Source organism: Ranitomeya variabilis, chromosome 1, assembly GCF_051348905.1.
Source record: "Ranitomeya variabilis isolate aRanVar5 chromosome 1, aRanVar5.hap1, whole genome shotgun sequence".
Classification (NCBI taxonomy): Eukaryota; Metazoa; Chordata; class Amphibia; order Anura; family Dendrobatidae; genus Ranitomeya; species Ranitomeya variabilis.
Window position 1 is genome coordinate 588,454,343 of NC_135232.1, and position 22,889 is coordinate 588,477,231.

A 22,889-nucleotide genomic window follows, 5' to 3' on the forward strand; every position below is an offset into this window, starting at 1 on the left:
AGGATCCCACCCCTGACAGGGACCCCTCGGAATCTTCCCCCTACAACACCCTCTGCCACAAGGTGTTGCCTGGTTCCAACCCAGTCAGCTTTCTGATCTAACTTCCTGCCTAACCCCCAGTTTTACCAGATTGTGAGGAGTGGCCTAATACATAGAACCCTTAGCTCCCCCTGGAGGCCAGACTGTGAAGTGTATTGGTGACTGTGATACCTGGTCAGAAGAGCTCCTTCAGTGCCATCAGACGTACCATAGCCCCCCTTTGGGGCGGAGCTCCAGTACTGCAACGACCAGGACTCTGGGGCGCTGCACTTCTTCAAAGACCAATCCTGAGGTCTCGCTAGTGGAGGAAGGTTCCAGCTGGTGTCAATCGGCAACCAAGAAGGCAAGTCAATCGGAGGGATGCCTAAGGAGTCCCAAGCATTAAGTAGATCTTCTGGGGAACGAATGGAAACTTGTCGGCCCCCTATGTTAATAGCAAGACCGAAGGGATATAGCAATTTATAGTTCAGATTTTTAGCTCTTAAAGCTGAAAGAAGGGGTTTGAGAATCCTTCTCTTTGCAAGAGTAGATGGGGCTAAGTCCTGGAAGAGTTGAAGTTGCGAATTGTCATACAAGATTTTGTCTTGTTCTCTAGCGCTTTTTAAGATGGCAGCCGTGTCCACATAGCTGAGGAGACCACAGATAACATCTCTGGGGTGTTCATCTTGCCTTGGTTTAGGTCTCAGAGCTCGATGTACTCTCTCGATAGTGATTGCAGCAGCTCTGTCTTGGCCGATGAGGTTGGCAAAAATTTCTCTGGTTACCTTTTCCAGAGCTTCATTTGCGAAAGACTCAGGAATGCCTCTTATATGTATGTTTTTTCTTCTGCTCCTGTTTTCCTGGTCCTCTGCAGCTAGTAAGGCTGCATTAAAATGGTGTTGCTGTTTGAGGATTTGCTCATTGAGGCAGTTTCAAGCGTCGACAGACTCTGTATTGGCAGATTCTAGAGCTTCGACTCTATGACACAATTGTTGGAGATCCGAGCGCATACCCGCTAACTCATCCAGGATAGGTTTCATGTTTTGGGCCATTAATTTTTTCATAAAAGCTCTAGAGATAGGAGCTGCATCTTCCATCATGGTGTCACTGTCTGAGTTGTCGCCGCTAGGGTCAGTATCATCTAGATTATCAAAAGAGGTAGATTTTTTTAAGGGATCTTCTTGCAGAGGTTTCAGAGGAATCTGATTTTTTCTTTTAATATTTGTCCAGGTCCCCATGCGTATTTTTTTTCTGTTTGTTTGCAACGGCTTTGTTCGCTATTTTTTCATGTTATTTTTGTGATTTGACCATTATGAGGTACTGTTAACGTGAGAGGCTATGTTTACAACTTGGACATATGAAGGTTTGGTTAAGCCCACATTATAATGGATTTTACAGCGTAGTACCTAGTATGTACACTAGATGTCACTGGAAGGGCATGTAAAAAAAAAGAAAAAAAAAACAAATAAAATTGAGATAGCAGCCTTGGTTTCAAAGATAAAAAAAAAAAAAAGAATCAAAAACAAATGAAAGGGTCGAGTAAACTCCTTATATTGTAGCTAACAAGGAGTCCTGAGGGTGATAAGCCCCAAGTCCAGAAAGACAGATAACAGCAGATCGTGTATTATATTACTGAGAAAGTAGAGTAGCCACAATAGGCAATTTCTCCGAGCACAAAAGGTAGACGGTGTGGCTGTTTTATTATTTAATGGGTATGGGACAGCAGGAGTTAAACATCAAGCCCAGGAGACTAAGGAAGTTCAGGGGAGGAAAGAACGTCTTCCTCACTCATAGAACACAAGATCTGCAGCCCCAGCCGCAAGTCCAAAATGGCGGCAGATGGAAAAGGACGAGTCCACCAAGTCCACCCAAAAGCACCCCAGGCCGAGGTCCAGCGCCGGGACTGAAGAGCGCCACAGCAAGAAGGCAGCCGAACCTGCGCCCCAGCCGCTCGTGAGTCACAGCCCCAGCCGGATCTCCAACACAGGCAACCGAGGTAGGTGATGGGGGAGACAGTGGGCGGTGATGGCAGGCGTACCCGCACGGACTGGATCACGGTCCCGTGTGGTGGGCTCAGTCACCAACGTGTTGCTGGCTGGGGAGGTGGTAGCGGGGTCAGCGCGCTGAAGGCTGTACCTCTGTGGAGCGGCTCTCCGTTAAGCATGGAAGGTCCCAATATGGCGCTGTCATGTCGGACGCTGTTCAGACCAGGTCGTCCGACAGACAGCGGTAATTCCGCTTTTGACCACTATTTGCTCATTGGCGTCTGCTAGATTTTATCTAGCTGTACCGGGGTTAATTTACCTAATCCTTGGATTGGAAGCTGGGCCATGCCCGCTACCTTTAAATAGTTCTCCTGATCTTTGGGCGTCGCCGATTATAGCTTCTGTCTTGTGCGTTGTTATCTCGGTCTGGTGAGGAGAGCTGGTGGTTGGAGATTCGTTGCTGGTGGTGTATTTTCCTTTGTCTTATTTGCTCCTTCCTATGTTTGTATTTATTTTGCCCTGCACATTTATAGTGTATTCTTGAGTGACTGCGGCGTGCTGTATATTTTCCTTTATCCTTGTCTGTGCTAACTGTGGGTATTGGGGAATAACATCTTCACTGGGTGGTGGGCGGAGGTTTCAGCCTAGGGCTGAGCTCAGGAGACAGGGTGTGGTTCGAGGCCTGGACATGCACACCTTCAGTGTAAACTCCAGGTAGAGGGTCAGTCAGGATTTCCCTAGTCTGAGGGAAACTGCAGGGGCCCGGGTTATTAGCTCTCGCTCACCTAGTCTCTCCCTGACATTATAATCGGCCCAACAACACAAAAAAAGGGGTTTCTTTTTTTTGTGTTTTGTCATGGATCCCATGACTTCCATAACCCGCCAGTTGGAGGCGCTGTCCCTACAGGTCACGGAGTTAAGGGGGGCAGTACAGCAACAGGGACTAGCAGTGTCTAATGTGCAAGCTGGATTGACAGGAAGAGTTGCTGAGCCTAATTTTCCTTTGCCTGAAAAATTTGCTGGGGAACGCAGTAAATTTGTTTCTTTTCGTGAAGCTTGCAAACTATATTTCTGTATGCGCCCGATTTCTTCAGGTAATGAGGATTAGCGTGTGGGCCTGGTGTTGTCATTGTTGAGTGGGGATCCCCAAGCATGGGCGTTTTCTTTGCCATCTGATTCTGCTGCATTTGACTCTGTGGAGAGTTTTTTTTCCTGTCTTGGGAAAATCTACGATGAACCTGACAAAATGGCTCTAGCAGAATCTAAGATATGCTCTATTCACCAGGGGGAGCGAGTTGCAGAGGATTGCTGTTCTGAATTTCGTCGCTGGGCGATCGATACACAATGGAATGATGCAGCATTGCGGAGTCAGTTTATACATGGGATTTCTGGAAGGGTTAAAAAAGCCCTTCTGATGTACGAGACTCCTGCTTCTCTAGATTCCGCCATGAGTCTGGTTGTCCGCATTGATCGCCGTTTGCATCAGGGGGAGCATGAGACACCGCCTATGGGAGAAGGTTTAGGTTCACGTGAGGTTGCTGCAGGTGAGCCCACGGAGCCTATGCAAATCACAGGGGTGTCACATGTGAAGCGTCCAGTCCCTGAGCTCAGGAAGCAGGGAGCCTGTTTTTACTGTGGTAAAACGGGTCATTTCATTAACATCTGTCCTCTGCTGCCTAAGAAAAACGCAACGGTGGAAAACTTCTAAGCTCAGAGGGTGTGGAGGAGACCAGTCTTATGTATATCCTCCATGGTGGTTTCTCAGTGCATGCTCCCTGCTAAGGTTTTTGTTGCTGGCAGTGAGCTGCCAATTACTGTTTTTGTGGATAGTGGTTCAGCCACAAATCTCATTGATGAGGAGTTTGCACGCACAGCAGGTTTTAGGATTGAAAAACTGTCTCATCCTATCCGCGTGGTCACCATCAATGCTGCTCCTCTCTCTCAGGGGGAGATTACTGAATTTGTGGCTGAGGTGAAACTCCACATTGGAGTTCTACATTCCGAGCGGGTTACATGTAAGGTGCTCAGGAATCTTCCTGCTCAGGTGGTTTTGGGTTTTCCTTGGTTGTCTATGCACAACCCGGTAATTGACTGGAAAACTCAGGACATAATTCGGTGGAGCGAGTTCTGCCAGGAGAATTGCCTGGCCACATGTTATGATCTGGTGGCCCAGGAGCAGCATGGACGAGCTCTGGAGAAGGTGGCCTCTACACTGACCGCAGACCCGGAACTTAACACCGCAACTAGAAGCAGCCGTGGGATGTTCCTGTCACTCCCTAGACACCTTGTCACAGCCGGAGGACTAATTACCCCTAAAGAAAGAAACAGGAAAACTATCTTGCCTCAGAGAAAATCCCCAAAGGAAAGACAGCCGCCCACAAATATTGACTGTGAGAGGAGAGGGAAATTACACACGCAGACTGAAAACAGAATTTAGCAAAGGAGGCCACGCTAACTAGAAAGAAAAGACAGGACAGAGTACTTTGCGGTCAGTATTAAAATACTACAAAAATCCACCACAGAGAATACAAAAATCTCCACACCTAACTAAAGGCATGGAGGGTAACTCTGCAACTCCAGAGCTTCCAGCTTAGCTGAATAAATCCTTACACAGACAAAGCTGGACAAGAAAAAACATAGCAATTCACTGAGCTATAAAGTCCACCGCATGTGGACTGCCAAAAACAAAGCCAGGACTTATCTTTGATGATTTGGACAATCCAGCAGGAGAAACCAAGCAGAGATGTGAATCCTCCAGAAAACAATGGACAACTGGCACTGACTAAAGGATCTAGCCAGAATAAGTAGCCCAGTCAGAATTGGTAGTAAGTGAAAGCACCTGATGACTGCTGAGATCAGCAGCAGTACCACTTACAACCACCGGAGGGAGCCCAAGAGCAGAATTTACAAAAGCCACATGTGTGGCTGCGGTGACTTCAAGCGTTCCAGAGTAACTTCAGGATTTTGTGGATGTGTTCTCTGAGAAGCGTTAATCAGAGCTGCCACCACATCGTCCTTATGACTGTTTAAACCAGGAGCCAAATTGCCTAAAGCAAGGATGTTTAACATCTCCGGTCCGGAGAGACAAGCGTTAAAAGATTACATTGCTGAAAGCTTGAGCAAAGGGCACATCAGGCCGTCATCCTCGCCGGTGGCAGCAGGGTTCTTCTTCGTGAAGAAGAAAGATGGCGGATTACGCTCATGTTTGGATTTCAGGGAGCTGAACCAGATTACGGTTCATGATCCATACCCTATGCCTCTGATTCCAGATTTGTTCAACCAGGTGGCAGGTGCTAAGTGGTTTACCAAGCTTGACCTCAGGGGGGCGTACAACCTCATAAGAGTCCGTTAAGGTGATGAGTGGAAGACGGCTTTTAATACCCCTGAGGGTCATTTTGAAAATTTGGTGATGCCGTTTGGGTTGACTAACGCACCTGCAGTGTTCCAACATTTCATCAATGATGTGTTCTCGCATGTTTTGGGGAAATTCATTATCGTGTACCTAGATGACATTCTCATATATTCTTGCGACCGTGATACTCATTTAGATCATGTCAGGCAGGTGTTACAGCTTCTCAGAGAGAATAAGCTGTATGCTAAACTTGAAAAATGTGTATTTTCTGTTCAGGAGTTGCCTTTCTTGGGTTATATTGTGTCTGCTTCTGGTTTTAAAATGGACGCCGCTAAGGTGCAGGCGGTGCTGCGTTGGGAACGTCCTGATAACCTGAAAGCACTTCAGTGGTTCCTTGGGTTTTCTAACTACTATAGGAAATTTATCAAGGATTTTTCCATCATTGCTAAACCGCTAACTGACATGACTAAAAAGGGTACCAATTTCTCCATTTGGCCTGAGGCTGCTGTGCGCGCATTTGAATTTCTTAAGAACAGTTTTGTTTCAGCCCCCATTCTTGTGCAGCCAGACGTATCTAAACCCTTTGTTGTGGAAGTCGATGCATCTGAGGTAGCTGTGGGGGCGGTACTATCTCAAGGCTCATCTTTGAGTGGTTTACGTCCGTGCGCCTATTACTCCAAGAAACTGTCGTCCGCCGAACGTATCTATGATATCGGCAACAGGGAGTTGTTGGCAATTATGTTGGCCTTTGAGGAATGGCGACACTTCTTGGAGGGGTCGGTACATCAGGTAACTGTTATTACCGATCATAAGAATCTGCTGTATTTGGAGTCTGCCAAGCGTCTGTCCCCCAGGCAGGCTCGCTGGGCATTGTTTTTCACGCGGTTCAATTTTGTGGTCACTTACAGACCGGGGTCTAAAAACACTAACGCAGATGCTCTGTCCAGGTGTTTTCCGGGGCGAGAACCTCGGGAAGATCCAGTACCCATCCTCCAAAAGGGTGTTGTGGTTTCAGCTCTCACTACCGAGGTTTAGGCTGAGATTGCCGAGGCTCAGGAGGAGGTGCCATCTGAGCTTCCCGTCAACAAATCTTTTGTACCGCTTTATCTCCGCCTAAAGGTTTTGGCGGAGCATCATGTTGCTGTCCTGGCTGGTCACCCAGGGGTTAGAGGTACCTTGGAGTTGGTGTCACGTTGGTTTTGGTGGCCCAAGATCCTACAGGACGTGGTCTCATACGTGTCAGCTTGTACCACGTGCGCTAGGGCTAAGACGCCTCGCTCCCGTCCTGTTGGCACACTACTTCCTCTTGAGGTACCTAGTAAGCCATGGACGGAAATCTCCATGGATTTCATCACTGATTTGCCCTCATCAGCTGGAAACACGGTCATCTTGGTGATTGTTGATCGGTTTTCTAAAATGTCGCACTTTGTGTCTTTGCCTGCGTTGCCTAACGCTAAGACTCTGGCCCAAGTATTTGTGCAGGAGGTGGTCAGACTTCATGGGGTTCCATCTGACATTGTGTCTGATAGGGGGTCTCAGTTTGTGGCAAAATTTTGGAGAGCGTTTTGCTCACGGCTAGGAATCAAGCTATCTCATTCTTTGGCGTTTCATCCTCAGTCAAATGGTCAGACTGAGCGTATGAACCAAAATTTGGAACAGTACTTACACTGCTTTGTCTCTGATAACCAGGAGGAGTGATCTACCTTTCTTCCTTTGGATGAGTTTGTCATCAATAATCACCGCCAGGAGTCATCTGGGGAGTCTCCGTTTTTTTGTGTTTACGGGCTGCATCCTCAATTTTGTACCTTGAGTCAGAGGGGCTCTTCTGGCGTTCCGGAGGAGGACCAGTGAGGAAAACAATTGTCATCAGTCTTGAGGAGAGTTAAACAGCGCCTGTTGAGTGTGGGTGCTAGGTACAAACGTGTGGCTGGCAGTAGGCATGTGCCAGGTCTGGACCTGAGTGTGGATGACTGGGTGTGGTTATCCACAAAAAACATAAGACTCAAAATACCATCCCTTAAATTGGGTCCACGGTTTATTGGTCCATTTAGGGTCACCGCCGTCATTAACCCAGTAGCATACCGATTAAAGCTCCCTACGTTGTATAAGATACACAACGTGTTCCACAGGTCTCTTCTAAAGAAGGTGGTGGGTTCTGTGGACGCGGCGCCTATGCCACCTCCAGTCTTGGTGGATGGTAATTTGGAGTTTGAAGTCTCCAAGGTGGTTGACTCTCGTGTAGTGCATCGCACTTTACAGTACTTGGTAAATTGGCGTGGTTATGGGCCTGAGGAGAGGTCCTGGGTACCAGCCTCGGACGTTCATGCTGACCGGCTGGTCAGGTTGTTTCACCGCTGTCATCCGGACAAGCCGGGTCCTATTAGCCGTGAGGGCCCTGGGGTCCCTCGTAGAAGGCGGGGTACTGTCATGTCGGACGCTGTTCAGACCAGGTCGTCCGACAGACAGCGGTAATTCCGCTTTTGACCACTATTTGCTCATTGGCGTCTGCTAGATTTTATCTAGCTGTTCCGGGGTTAATTTACCTAATCCTTGGATTGGAAGCTAGGCCATGCCCACTGCCTTTAAATAGTTCTCCTGATCTTTGGGCGTCGCCGATTATAGCTTCTGTCTTGTGCGTTGTTATCTCGTTCTGGTGAGGAGAGCTGGTGGTTGGAGATTCGTTGCTGGTGGTGTATTTTCCTTTGTCTTATTTACTCCTTCCTATGTTTGTATTTATTTTGCCCTGCACATTTATAGTGTATTCCTGAGTGACTGCGGCTTGGTGTATATTTTCTTTTATCCTTGTCTGTGCTAACTGTGGGTATTGGGAAATAACATCTTCACTGGGTGGTGGGCGGAGGTTTCAGCCTAGGGCTGAGCTCAGGAGACAGGGTGAGGTTCGAGGCCTGGACATGCACACCTTCAGTGTAAACTCCAGGTAGAGGGTCAGTCAGGATTTCCCTAGTCTGAGGGAAACTGCAGGGGCCCGGGTTATTAGCTCTCGCTCACCTAGTCTCTCCCTGACAGGCGCTCCCGCTCTCCTCTGTCCTCCTTCAACGGTGCCGGGCTGCTGAGAGCCAGGAAAGCAACTTGCGGTGCATAAAAGTCCTCACTGCAGGGAGAGTCTTGAGGTCTGCTTCACAGGGGAGAGAATTGGCTAAGAAAGGGTTAAAAAACTCATTTAGCTTCACTTCAATGCAGGAGCTACAGTGTGACTGTTCAGCAGTGCAGTCAGGCCATGCCCCCCTTTTAATATTTTTTAAAGCTAAATACTGCTGTATAAAATTAGAGTATCAGACAGCAAAAGAAGGGGTACACCGGCGTGCAATGAGCAAACTTGGAGCACGCAGATATATGAGGGCTGTCACAGAAATACCACACTGGCAAATATGTGGCCTTTTATATTTTTTTTTATGCTAAATAGTGCTGTATATTATTAGAGTAACAGACATCAAAAAAAGTGGTACAACGGCCTACCATGCCCAAACTTGGAGCACAGAGATATATGAGGGCTGTCACGGAAATACCACACTGGCAAATACAGGTCCTTCTCAAAAAATTAGCATATAGTGTTAAATTTCATTATTTACCATAATGTAATGATTACAATTAAACTTTCATATATTATAGATTCATTATCCACCAACTGAAATTTGTCAGGTCTTTTATTGTTTTAATACTGATGATTTTGGCATACAACTCCTGATAACCCAAAAAACCTGTCTCAATAAATTAGCATATTTCACCCGTCCAATCAAATAAAAGTGTTTTTTAATAACAAACAAAAAAACCATCAAATAATAATGTTCAGTTATGCACTCAATACTTGGTCGGGAATCCTTTGGCAGAAATGACTGCTTCAATGCGGCGTGGCATGGAGGCAATCAGCCTGTGACACTGCTGAGATGTTATGGAGGCCCAGGATGCTTCAATAGCGGCCTTAAGCTCATCCAGAGTGTTGGGTCTTGCGTCTCTCAACTTTCTCTTCACAATATCCCACAGATTCTCTATGGGGTTCAGGTCAGGAGAGTTGGCAGGCCAATTGAGCACAGTAATACCATGGTCAGTAAACCATTTACCAGTGGTTTTGGCACTGTGAGCAGGTGCCAGGTCGTGCTGAAAAATGAAATCTTCATCTCCATAAAGCATTTCAGCCGATGGAAGCATGAAGTGCTCCAAAATCTCCTGATAGCTAGCTGCATTGACCCTGCCCTTGATGAAACACAGTGGACCAACACCAGCAGCTGACATGGCACCCCACACCATCACTGACTGTGGGTACTTGACACTGGACTTCAGGCATTTTGGCATTTCCTTCTCCCCAGTCTTCCTCCAGACTCTGGCACCTTGATTTCCGAATGACATGCAAAATTTGCTTTCATCAGAAAAAAGTACTTGGGACCACTTAGCAACAGTCCAGTGCTGCTTTTAAGTGGCTTTACCTGGGGAATGCGGCACCTGTAGCCCATTTCCTGCACACGCCTGTGCACGGTGGCTCTGGATGTTTCCACACCAGACTCAGTCCACTGCTTCCTCAGGTTCCCCAAGGTCTGGAATCGGTCCTTCTCCACAATCTTCCTCAGGGTCCGGTCACCTCTTCTCGTTGTACAGCGTTTTCTGCCACATTGTTTCCTTCCAACAGACTTACCATTGAGGTGCCTTGATACAGCACTCTGGGAACAGCCTATTTGTTGAGAAATTTCTTTCTGGGTCTTACCCTCTTGCTTGAGGGTGTCAATGATGGCCTTCTTGACATCTGTCAGGTCGCTAGTCTTACCCATGATGGGGGTTTTGAGTAATGAACCAGGCAGGGAGTTTTTAAAAGCCTCAGGTATCTTTTGCATGTGTTTAGAGTTAATTAGTTGATTCAGAAGATTAGGGTAATAGGTCGTTTAGAGAACCTTTTCTTGATATGCTAATTTATTGAGACAGGTTTTTTGGGTTATCAGGAGTTGTATGCCAAAATCATCAGTATTAAAACAATAAAAGACCTGACAAATTTCAGTTGGTGGATAATGAATCTATAATATATGAAAGTTTAATTGTAATCATTACATTATGGTAAATAATGAAATTTAACACTATATGCTAATTTTTTGAGAAGGACCTGTATGTGGCCTTTTTATAATTTTGGAAGCTAAATAGGGCTGTATAGAATTAGAGCCATGAAAGCAACTTGCGGTGCATAAAAGTCCTCCCTGCAGGGAGAGTATTGAGGCCTGCTTCACAGGGGAGAGAATTGGCTAAGAAAGGGTTAAAAAACTCGTTTAGCTTCACTTCAATGCAGGAGCTACAGTGTGACTGTTCAGCAGTGCAGTCAGGCCACGCCCCCCTTTTTATATTTTTTAAAGCTAAATAGTGCTGTATAAAATTAGAGTGTCAGACAGCAAAAAAGGGGTCCACCAGCTTAAAATGCCCAAAGTTGGAGCACGCAGATATATGAGGACTTTTTCAGTGAATTTAAAACACAAAAGGCACAAGGCTAGCACACACAACTATACTATGTATGCCTGACAAACTATGATTTTTCAACAGGCCTCAGTCTGACAGAACAGACTGTATATTTTTGTTTTTTTGAACAAAAAAGCGGGGGCCCTTTCAGAGTCTTTAGCCCTTTTGTCCAGTCCTTGGCCCTTATCCCGGGGCAACAGACCTATGGCAGTGCCCTGTCTGTAAAGCACATCTGCCCTGGCCAACATATCCGGGCAGTCCTGAGGAAGCAACAGCTTCCTCTCCCTTTTGTGGTTGCAAGTCCAGCCCCCAACAAGCAGTAGTAAATACAATGAACACATTAGCATTTAAATGGAACATACACATTACAATACAAATACAGCATATACATTACATTAAGACCAAACACAGCTCAACATAATACATTACATCACAGTACATAAAGTGCACGGGGGTCAAACAGAAGGAGGAGAGGGCACAACTGAGGGGTCCTGCCACCCCCTTACAGTTGTGAAAATCACACTTGCAAAGTGGGCACAGATGAAGGACCTCTTCCCGTGGTTGTTCCTTCCTGGGGAAAGGTCTGGCTATTCACTGCTTGCGTTGAGAAACACGTGATGGTGTCTCCGCAGCTATCCTACGTGCATTTGCATATTTCCCATAAGGGATGGGGGCAGTGTTCTGGATCACTGCGTTGAGAAACACGTGATGGTGTCTCCGCGGTGTTGGATGTTTTGGTCTCCCCGAGGCCAATCATCTGTTCCTTCACAGCCTTTTACTAGGCACTGCTCCTAATAGCCAGATTCCTACTCCACACTGATGAGGGGCAAACACCCCAAAACAGCTGTCTGTGGATGGATACCATGCTAGGCATAGGTGGTTTTCCTGTATTGGATGTTTTCCTTTACTGGATGCTGCCCTTCCCGTGGTTGTTCCTTCCCGGGGAAAGGTCTGGCTATTCACTGCTTGCATTGAGAAACATGTGATGGTGTCTCCGCAGCTATCCTACGTGCATTTGCATATTTCCCATAAGGGATGGGGGCAGTGTTCTGGATCACTGCGTTGAGAAACACGTGATGGTGTCTCCGCGGTGTTGGATGTTTTGGTCTCCCCGAGGCCAATCATCTGTTCCTTCACAGCCTTTTACTAGGCACTGCTCCTAATAGCCAGATTCCTACTCCACACTAATGAGGGGCAAACACCCCGAAACAGCTGTCTGTGGATGGATACCATGCTTGGCATAGGTGGTTTTCCTGTATTGGATGTTTTCCTTTACTGGATGCTGCCCTTCCCGTGGTTGTTCCTTCCCGGGGAAAGGTCTGGCTATTCACTGCTTGCATTGAGAAACATGTGATGGTGTCTCCGCAGCTATCCTATGTGCATTTGCATATTTCCCATAAGGGATGGGGGCAGTGTTCTGGATCACTGCGTTGAGAAACACGTGATGGTGTCTCCGCTGTGTTGGATGTTTTGGTCTCCCCGAGGCCAATCATCTGTTCCTTCATAGCCTTTTACTAGGCATTGCTCCTAATAGCCAGATTCCTACTCCACACTGATGAGGGGCAAACACCCCAAAACAGCTGTCTGTGGATGGATACCATGCTAGGCATAGGTGGTTTTCCTGTATTGGATGTTTTCCTTTACTGGATGCTGCCCTTCCCGTGGTTGTTCCTTCCCGGGGAAAGGTCTGGCTATTCACTGCTTGCGTTGAGAAACACGTGATGGTGTCTCCGCAGCTATCCTACGTGCATTTGCATATTTCCCATAAGGGATGGGGGCAGTGTTCTGGATCACTGCGGTGAGAAACACGTGATGGTGTCTCCGTGGTGTTGGATGTTTTGGTCACCCTGAGGCCAATCATCTGTTCCTTCACAGCCTTTTACTAGGCACTGCTCCTAATAGCCAGATTCCTACTCCACACTGATGAGGGGCAAACACCCCGAAACAGCTGTCTGTGGATGGATACCATGCTTGGCATAGGTGGTTTTTCTGTATTGGATGTTTTCCTTTACTGGATGCTGCCCTTCCCGTGGTTGTTCCTTCCCGGGGAAAGGTCTGGCTATTCACTGCTTGCGTTGAGAAACATGTGATGGTGTCTCCGCAGCTATCCTACGTGCATTTGCATATTTCCCATAAGGGATGGGGGCAGTGTTCTGGATCACTGCGTTGAGAAACACGTGATGGTGTCTCCGCGGTGTTGGATGTTTTGGTCTCCCCGAGGCCAATCATCTGTTCCTTCACAGCCTTTTACTAGGCATTGCTCCTAATAGCCAGATTCCTACTCCACACTGATGAGGGGCAAACACCCCGAAACAGCTGTCAGGAGTGAGGTTTTTCTGGAGGAATCCAGACTCTTTTGCAGAGATTTTTGTCTTTTTCTGTGGTAGCTTGTACCGACAGCTTTGAAGATGAATTATGTGAAGAACACCATCCGTGTGACGTTGGAGCCATCTATCCGGGCAAGGAACAGTGTGGTATTTATCGTTCGTGACCTTATTGAGGAAAAGGCTGGAGGAAAACGGGAGAACATCTATAGTATCAATGAGTTCCCTAATCAAGGTAACTACGACGTTACTTTTATGTCGGAGCATTATTGCCTGAATATCTATGAGTGGTTCCGGAATCATGCCGGAGATCCCTGTTTGAAGGGAGTCAAATGTGAACCACTGTTTGGTCTTCAGGAAAGGCAGGTGACTATCACTGTCTATAACCCCTTTACTGAACCTGCATTGTTGGAGAGCTTCCTCTCACAGTACTGTGACTTTGTTTCAAAGGGAGAGAAGCAAGTCAACTGTTTAGGAATCTTCAATTGTCGATACAAGTATCGTGTAAGATTCAGAAGAGATCCTGGCAGTGTGGGTGGTTTCAGACACCCTCCGGCGAATTTTTCGGTGGCAGGGCATAGGGGTTTCCTCACGTATCCTGGGCAACCTCTGTTTTGCAGGAGATGTTTCTCTTTTGGACATGTTCAGGCAGACTGCCAGAAGGGGCAGTGTTGCCGAAACTGCAAGAAGGAGGGGCATATGGCTGGTGATTGCCCGATGGCTAAGACCTGTGATGTCTGTGGTAGTGGTGACCACATGTATAAGGATTGTCCGATGAGGGCACCTAGACGCTCAGAGAGTGAATGGAGAGAGGAGGAGGAGAGAAGGAGGAGGTTGGCGATTATCAGAAAGGAATCTGAAAGAATGGAGAGAGAGGAAAGGAGGGAGAGGGAGAGGGAAAGACGCTCTGTGACTCCAGAGGACATTGTGCTAGCACCCCGTGGTTCTATGAGTGATGCCCAAAAACAACAGAAGGAAGATAAGGAGTTTTGGTTGGCAGCAAAAATAGTAGAGAAGGGGTTTAATAAGGAAGAAGATCAGGAAGAAGATGAGGAGCAAGATGATGACTCTACTGTGCCTGAAATGTTTTCTCTTGAGGAAGCAATGGATGCAACGGAGGAAGACGTGTGCATTTCTGAAGCTGAGAGCCTGGTGCACCCCTCAGATCCTCAGAATATTGGAGGGTTTTCTTCAGATGAGGACAGGGGTGGGAAGACGTGTCAGAGGGAGGAGGATGGGGAAAGTGATGAGGCATGCAGTAGTATGCCTCAGAGGAAAATTGGGCCAGCTAAAAAAAAAAAGTGGAGTGAGCACGAACGTGTTAGTGATTCAGGGAATAGCTGTTCAGTCCAAATGGCAGAGGAGGACAATGGTGATACTGGGTAGAATGAAAGCTCAGTGGATCTGTTGTTTTTTTTTCCCTTTCTGTGAGTCTTGACCTTTGTCAAGGGCTTTTTGTGTAATGTGTGTAGTTTTTGTGGAAATTTTTCCATTGTGTTTTTTGTTTTTATAGTATGGGTTTTTCTATAGTTTCTCAAAATGTGAGAGTTTTTAAGAAAGCGAGAAGGAGAGCAGCAATTTTGGATTTTTTAGCTATGCAGAGTGCATCTATTTTTTGTTTGCAAGAATGTGGGATTGTGGATGGTGTGAAAGGGGATGAGTGGTCTTATGGTGCGTCTGTGTGGTCTGGTAGTGCAAATAATAGAAATGATGGTGTGGGTATTTTAGTTAAGGGGCAGGAGGTTGTTTTGAATAATTATTTGGTTGTGGAGGTGGGGAGGTGTATCTTAGCAAATTTTGAATATAAAAATGCTAAGTTTTGTGTTATCAATATTTATGCGCCAGTAGAAAAAAATGAGCGTAAGTTATTATTTGAAAAAGTGAAGCTTTTTGTTCCAGGAAGAGTGCCTGTGGTGATTGTGGGTGATATGAATTGTGATGTGGGGGGAGTGAATGTGGATGTGTCTGGAAAAGTCTTGCTGGAGTTAGTTACTGACTTTGATTTGAGTGATATGCAACGTGTGTGTAAGGTTAACCCTTTGTTAGATACCTTTTTTTCTGATAGTGGAAGAGCACAGTCCAGGTTGGATTATTGTTTTATTTCTAAAAATATTATTCCTGTTGGATATAAGCAGGATAGGGTCGTTTTTTCGGACCATGTTTGTGTGTTGTGTGAGTTAGATATTAATGTTAAATAATGGTGTGTTTGGAAAGGGTTTGTGGAAATTAAATGTGAAATTGTTGGAAAATGAAGATGTGAGGAAGAAGTATGTGAGAAAGTATGAACAGTGGTGTAAGAGTAAGGAAAATTTTGGGAATGTTTGTGAGTGGTCGGATTGGGTTAAGAGGCAGACAAAAAAGTTTTTTAAAAGTGTGGGGTATGAGTTTGCGGCAATTAAGAGGGAGAAGTTTGTTAAGTTGAATGCCCGTTTATGTTTATTGTATAAATTGAGGGATGGAGGAATGGAGGTGGAAGAGGGGATAAAAAAGGTTAAAAAAGAAATTAATGAGTTTTTGGAGGAGAAAGGGAAGAGTATTATTTTTAGGGCAAAAATTGATAGAATGGAGCAAGATGAAAGATGTTCGAGGTTTTTCTTTAAAAAGATTTTTGGGAAAAAGCAGAGTATGGGTGTTTTGAATGCAATGGATGGAAGAGAAGTAAGTGGGGAGGATATGTGTGAAGAGGTGGCTACGTTTTCTGAGGAGCTGTATGCAGTGAAGTGGAGGGATGAGGCTTTGGAGGAGGATGTACTAAGTGTATTAGAAAATAAATTGAGTGAGATGGAGAGAGAGAGAGTGATGGGTGAGGTGACAGATGATGAGGTATGGAAGGTAATGAATAGCATGGCGTTAAATAAGACTCCAGGAGAGGATGGTCTTCCTATAGAGTTTTATAGGGTGATGTGGCATGTGATTGGTAAGGATTTTGTGGATGTGTGTAAGTATATGTGGTCTAGTATGGAGGTGGCTGAGAGTATGCGTGCAGGGATGGTTGTGTTAATACCTAAAAAAGGAGATTTGAAGACTTTAAAAAATTGGAGACCGATAACGTTGTTGAATTGCGATGATAAGATCTATGCGAAAGTAATGGCGAATAGGATGCGTGATGTGATAGAGAGTGTGATTGGGGATGAATAGTATTGTGCGGTGCCTGGGAGACGTATACATGAGTGTGTGTGTATGTTGAGAGATTGTTTGTGGGACTGTATGAGTTGGAAGAAGAGTGTATTTGTTTTGAGTTTGGACTTTGAAAAGACGTATGATCGGTTAGCACATAGTTTTTTGTTCCGGGTATTATTGAGAATGGGGTTTCCGCCTGATTTTGTTTGGAGGGTGAGGAGCTTATATAAGGACATTTATAGTTGTGTTTTGATGAATGGTTATGTGGGTAGAAGAGTGAATGTTTTTTCAGGTGTGCGACAAGGTTGTCCTTTGTCTCCTGTGGTTTTTATCTGTGCAATTGAACCATTGCTTTGTATGTTGAGGAAAGATAAAGTGATTAGAGGTGTACAAGTGCCAGGAGGTGGGGGGAGGGAATGGAAGGTTAGTGGTTATATGGATGACGTGTGTGTTTGTGTGTGTGTGTTGTGTGATTCAGAGTATTCTGTGAGGCGGGTGAAGGTATTAGTGTCTATTTTTTGTGGTGCGTCAGCATTTAAGGTGAATTGGGAGAAGAGTGAGTGTAAGGTTTTTGGGGGAGGGGTTTTAAGTAAGGATGTAGGAGTGAATGAGGTGACTGGGTCTATTAAGGTTTTGGGGGTGAAATTTTCAGAGAGTTTGGATGGGAAAGAAAGTTGGGATGATGCGAAAGGAAAGGTTGAGCGGAAGTTATGTTTTTGGAAGATGAGAAGTCTTTCGTTTTTTGGAAAAATCTTAGTTATTAAAAGTGTGATTTTGCCTATTTTCTTATATATTGCAGTGGTCTTTCCGCCGGGGTATATGTGTATGAGGGGGTTAAATAGGATTCTGTTTGTGTTTTTGTGGAATTCTAGAATGGAGAGGGCTAGGAGGGAGGTTTTGGTGAAACGTCTAGAAAAAGGTGGATTGGGTTTTCCAAACCTTGAGGTGTTTTTTGGTGTAAATATTGTGTTTTTTGTGTTGAGGGTGATTAGGATGGATGGGAAGTTTTCTTGTCTGTGTAGGTTTTTGTTTGGGGCGTATTTATTCCGTTTGAGGTGGCGAGAGAGGGATCTGAGGTATCCGGTTGCTTTTGATGTGCCTAGATGGTATGTGTGGGTTTATAAATTTTTGGTGAAGTATGAGTTGTGTGATGTGGATGTTAGGTTGTTGAGTAATAAGAAGGCTGTGTATAGGATGATTGAATGTAGAGAGACAGAGTGTGGAATAAACATGGTAAGAGGGAATGATATAGAAAAAGTATGGAAGAAAGTGCGGTTGGACGGTATGACGAATAGGCAGAGTGAGATTGTGTGGCAGTCTTTGCATGGAGTGTTACCAGTTAGAGAATTTCAGAAGAATCGTGGTTTGGGGAGAAGTGATATGTGTCCGAGAGGTGGGTGTGGTGGAAGGGAAAGTGTAATACATGTGTTTTGGAATTGTCATTATGCTACGGAGGTGATTGGAAGAATGGGACCGTTGTGTAAAGAATTGTGTGGTGTCAGCTTGTTATCATTCGAGTTGTTCATGTTTGGCTTGGGAATGTGTGATGGAGTGAAGGAGAGAGTGTTGTGGTTAATGGTTGCATGTATAAAGGAAGTATTATGGGATGTGAGGAATGTGTATGTTTTTAAGAGGAAGGAAATTGTAGTAAAGAATAGTCTAAAAGTGATTTTGGGGAAGATGTATGTGTGTTTTCTATGGGATAAAAGGAGAAGGGGGAGGTGGATGCCGAAGGGATTTGGAAGGTGAAGAAGTGGAGATATCTTGTAAATATGTCTTGATTTGTTTTTTCTGATGTTGTATCAAACTGAAATTTTCCGATGATGATGGGAACAGCTTTTGTGTTTTGGATTTGACGCAGCTGTTTGGGATTCTTTCGTTGGTCTTGGATTTCTGGACCGTGGATTTTCCCATCTGAGGGAGAAAAAAAAAAAAAAAAAAAGAAACAGCTGTCTGTGGATGGATACCATGCTAGGCATAGGTGGTTTTCCTGTATTGGATGTTTTCCTTTACTGGATGCTGCCCTTCCTGTGGTTGTTCCTTCCTGGGGAAAGGTCTGGCTATTCACTGCTTGCATTGAGGAACACGTGATGATGTCTCCGCAGCTATCCTACGTGCATTTGCATATTTCCCATAAGGGATGGGGGCAGTGTTCTGGATCACTGCGTTGAGAAACACGTGATGGTGTCTCCGCGGTGTTGGATGTTTTGGTCTCCCCGAGGCCAATCATCTGTTCCTTCACAGCCTTTTACTAGGCACTGCTACTAATAGCCAGATTCCTACTCCACACTGATGAGGGGCAAACACCCCGAAACAGCTGTCTGTGGATGGATACCATGCTTGGCATAGGTGGTTTTCCTGTATTGGATGTTTTCCTTTACTGGATGCTGCCCTTCCCATGGTTGTTCCTTCCTGGGGAAAGGTCTGGCTATTCACTGCTTGCGTTGAGAAACACGTGATGGTGTCTCCGCAGCTATCCTACGTGCATTTGCATATTTCCCATAAGGGATGGGGGCAGTGTTCTGGATCACTGCGTTGAGAAACACGTGATGGTGTCTCCGCGGTGTTGGATGTTTTGGTCTCCCCGAGGCCAATCATCTGTTCCTTCATAGCCTTTTACTAGGCATTGCTCCTAATAGCCAGATTCCTACTCCACACTGATGAGGGGCAAACACCCCGAAACAGCTGTCTGTGGATAGATACCATGCTTGGCATAGGTGGTTTTCCTGTATTGGATGTTTTCCTTTACTGGATGCTGCCCTTCCCGTGGTTGTTCCTTCCCGGGGAAAGGTCTGGCTATTCACTGCTTGCGTTGAGAAACACGTGATGGTGTCTCCGCAGCTATCCTACGTGCATTTGCATATTTCCCATAAGGGATGGGGGCAGTGTTCTGGATCACTGCGTTGAGAAACGCGTGATGGTGTCTCCGCGGTGTTGGATGTTTTGGTCTCCCCGAGGCCAATCATCTGTTCCTTTATAGAACAGTGAGATCATCGTGGGACACTCGTTATTATTTGGACTGCGTCGGACAGGGAGTATACAGTTTATTATTTTTAATTTTTTACAGGCGATCGAGTATGGTAAGTATGGTTAAGCTAAGAACATTAAAATACATTTTTCTGGCTGTGTCTTTATTTTTTTTTAACTCTTTCACTACTCTAGAATTAATAATGGATATGCGTCTTATTGACGCCTCTCCATTTTTAAGCGGGTTTAATGTCACCTTACAATAGCAAGGTGACATTAACCCCTTATTACCCCATATCCCACCGCTACTGGGGAGTGGAAAGAGAGGGGCTAAGTACCAGAATTGGTGCATCTTACAGATGCGCCTTTTCTGGGGCGGCTGGGAGCTGGTATTTGTAGCCAGGGGGGCCAATATCCATGGCCCCTCTCTAGGCTATGAATATCATCCTGCAGCTGTCTGTGTAGCCTTTCTGGCTAGAAAATATAGGGGGACCCCACGTCATTTTTAAGGACATATTAAGGAGCTGAAACTCCTAAACCCTTCATCCAATTTTAATGTGGATACCCTCAAATGAAAGCTGACAGTCTGAACTTCAACTGCATCTAAATTGTTTTGTTTAAAATTCATTGTGGTAATGTCTATAGCCAAAATTAGAAAAATGTTGTCTCTGTCCAAATATATATGGACCTAACTGTATGTGTGTAATGGAGTGTGGGTTGGACAAATGTAAAAGAGGAGGTTGGACAAGACATGACATCACAAATCTTTTTTTTGTTCAATAATACATCTTTATTTAGCTTTCAAAAACGCATACAAAACACATAAAAAAGCACCAAAAAACGCATCCAAACCCCGCAAAAAACGCATCAAAAACACACAAAAAACGCACTTGCGTTTTCTGCCAAGAGCTGCGGATTTAGTGCAGAAAAATCCGCAGGCAAATCTGCAACATGTGCACAGAGCCTGAGGAGTGGTTTTCCCCAAGACAGCAGCAAGACACACAGTGACACACAAGTGACATTCACGAGGTCCTAGTTCTAGACTTCCAACCCTGTGAATGTCAAGGCATCACCACAAAAACATTAGCAGCAGCAGCTGTGTAAGTTGCATAAGCAATTTCAGTGAGTAATTTAACGCATTTTTTAGATCAGCTCGTGCACCAGCAGAACAAAGTACAAGTTTAACACATTGTGAAAGACTGGAAAGGATGATGTAGGAGCATTTGGAGCTCAATATCAAGCCATCAGGGGAAATTTGGACCCTTTTGCATTTTGGTCTTCGAAAATGGAAGAGTGGCTTGAGCTCGCCTGTCACGCCTTGGAGGTTTTGTCATGCTTGGCAGCCAGCGTTCTCTCAGAACATATCTTTAGCGCTGATGGTGGTGTCCTAATAAGTGCATCCAGCTGTTCCCTGAAATTGTTTCATCAAAATGAACAAGTCCTGGAACTCCAATGACTGTTACACCTCAGTCACAGACTGGGAGGACTAGGTGACTGTCTCGTTTTTAATGTCATTGATTGATCTTGCTTTAATACAGTCTGTGACTCTTTTGTGGTGTCTTCTGTGTCTGCTACTGCTATTGATGTTGCAAACAATTTTTTTTTTTTTTTTTTAAATTCTTTATTTAGAAAGAAAAGTTTACAAAAACGTCTGTAAATATCAGTAAAACAAGTATCCAGAAGATATTGGCAGTAGACATTTAAACCAGAAGAGTAACAATCTGGGTAGGGGGGAGGGGGGTAAGGGAAGAAGGGAGGAAGGAATAGGAAAGGGATGGGGGAGTAAAGGAAGGTGGGGAAATGGATGAGTGGGGGAGAATGGGGAAAGGCATAGGAAGGATAGGAGCAACCATAAAAATCCAAGAACAGGGGAAGAAGAAAGGGTAAACACGTGTGCATATGAAGGGATGAATAACTGGTGTATTAAGCTGTCAGGAGTAAAGGCGGGAGATCCATATTAGAGCAGACATTATGATTTTCATGAAAAAGTTTCCACGGTCTCCAAGTTTTTGAGTATATATGATGCCTATATACCTCCCAGCTCGACAACTCCTCTAGTCTAGAGATGTGCTCTGTTTTGGTGAACCATTCCTCTAGTGTTGGTGGGTTCGCACTTCGCCAGTGTAGGGTGATTAGGTGTTTGGCAGAACTGATCATCAGCGGCAAAAGGTCATGTTTATGAGGATTGAAGTTGATAGATGGGCATGAAAGTAAAGCTTCTTGTGCTGTTAGATCAGACTGGATCAAGTCCAGTTTTTTAAGAATAAGGTTAACACTTGACCAAAAGTTTTTGATTAATGGGCAATTCCAAAATATGTGGGTGTGATTTCCCTGTTGACCTCCGCATCTCCAGCACGCATCAGAGTCCGCTAATCCTAAATGTTGTAATTTTGCCGGTGTCAAATGCCATCTCGTTAAAATCTTATACGCATTCTCCTGGAGGAGAATGCAACGCGAGAAACCCCGTGCATGCTGGAGAATCTTAGCAACCTGGGAATCCGAGAACTGGAGTCCAAGTTCTGACTCCCAAGAGTAGATAAAGGTGGGTTTGAAGTTATCAGGAGGGGAGATGATATAAGAATGAAGTCTTGATATGGTTTTAAATCTAGGGAAAGACGTTTTGAGCATAAGGTCTAGATATGACCAGGGTGATTTGTCTGGGAATCTTCTTCTGAATTGCGAAAGGGTACGCATGACATGTTGTTCTTGAAGAAAATTTTTAGGTCTGGGTAACGTATCTAAAGGCCATGCGTTAGTGTAGAAATCGCTTAGGGGTATTTTAGGTAAAGTCGACCATACATTGTATGAGTCTTTGAAATTTGGATCTATTAAGTACGGGACAACCGACACGGGAGTAAGAGGTGAAGGGAATGTCGTAGCTGGGAGGTCTTTAAGAACCGATCGCCTGAGACGAAGGGTAGCCAAAGTGACTTCATCTAATCTAAGAGAAGTAGGTGGTTTTGAATAAGACCACAAAAACGGGATGCCTTTGGTACCTAGTAGTGTTGAGTCTATAGTGCAAGATGTGTTTTTGTCAAAATCTGATACTACCCTCAGCCATCTACTAAGGTGGATAGCTTTGTAGTAATTATACGGGTTTGGTATTCCTAGACCTCCACGTGCAACCGGGAATGTGAGGAGCTTGAAAGGTAGCCTAGATGGTTTGCCTTTCCAAATAAAACGTATGATCAAAGATCTGAGATTTTTGAAGAAGGTGAGTGGTAAGCTGATGGGGACCATGTTCATGCTGTATAGTATAATCGGCATCAAATAAGCTTTGAATATATTTCCCCTTCCCACCCAAGACAAGGTGGGGAGGTCATAGGATTTCATCAATGATTCAATTCTCTTCAATAGAGGAGAGAAGTTGAAATTAAAGAGGTCACCAGGGTCTTTAGTTAGCCAAATTCCCAGATATTTCATGGAAGTTGTGGACCACTGGAAGGGGGTTAGATTCCGAAGCTTATTTAATTGGTAGTTTGGTAAGGTTATGTTAAGAGCATCTGATTTTGAGTAATTAATTTTAAAGTTAGATAAATGGCCGAAGTGATTAAGCGTGTTCAATATTTCAGGGAAGGCTTTGATTGGGTTTGTGACGACAAACAGGAGGTCATCCGCAAATGCTAGCGTTTTTATTTCCAATTTGCCTATTCGGAGGCCCTCAACTTGTGT

General features: G+C 45.0%; 1 protein-coding gene across 1 annotated transcript in view; it reads left to right on the forward strand.

The window, feature by feature from the left end:
- The first annotated feature begins 1,350 nt into the window (after positions 1 to 1,350).
- Positions 1,351 to 22,889, forward strand: part of LOC143807115 (uncharacterized) — an 87,940-nt gene continuing 66,401 nt past the window's right edge. The window contains exon 1 of the mRNA XM_077288377.1: positions 1,351 to 2,014. Coding sequence (XP_077144492.1) covers positions 1,858 to 2,014 — 157 coding nt within the window. The 5' untranslated portion in view covers positions 1,351 to 1,857. The remainder of the gene's footprint in view (positions 2,015 to 22,889) is intronic.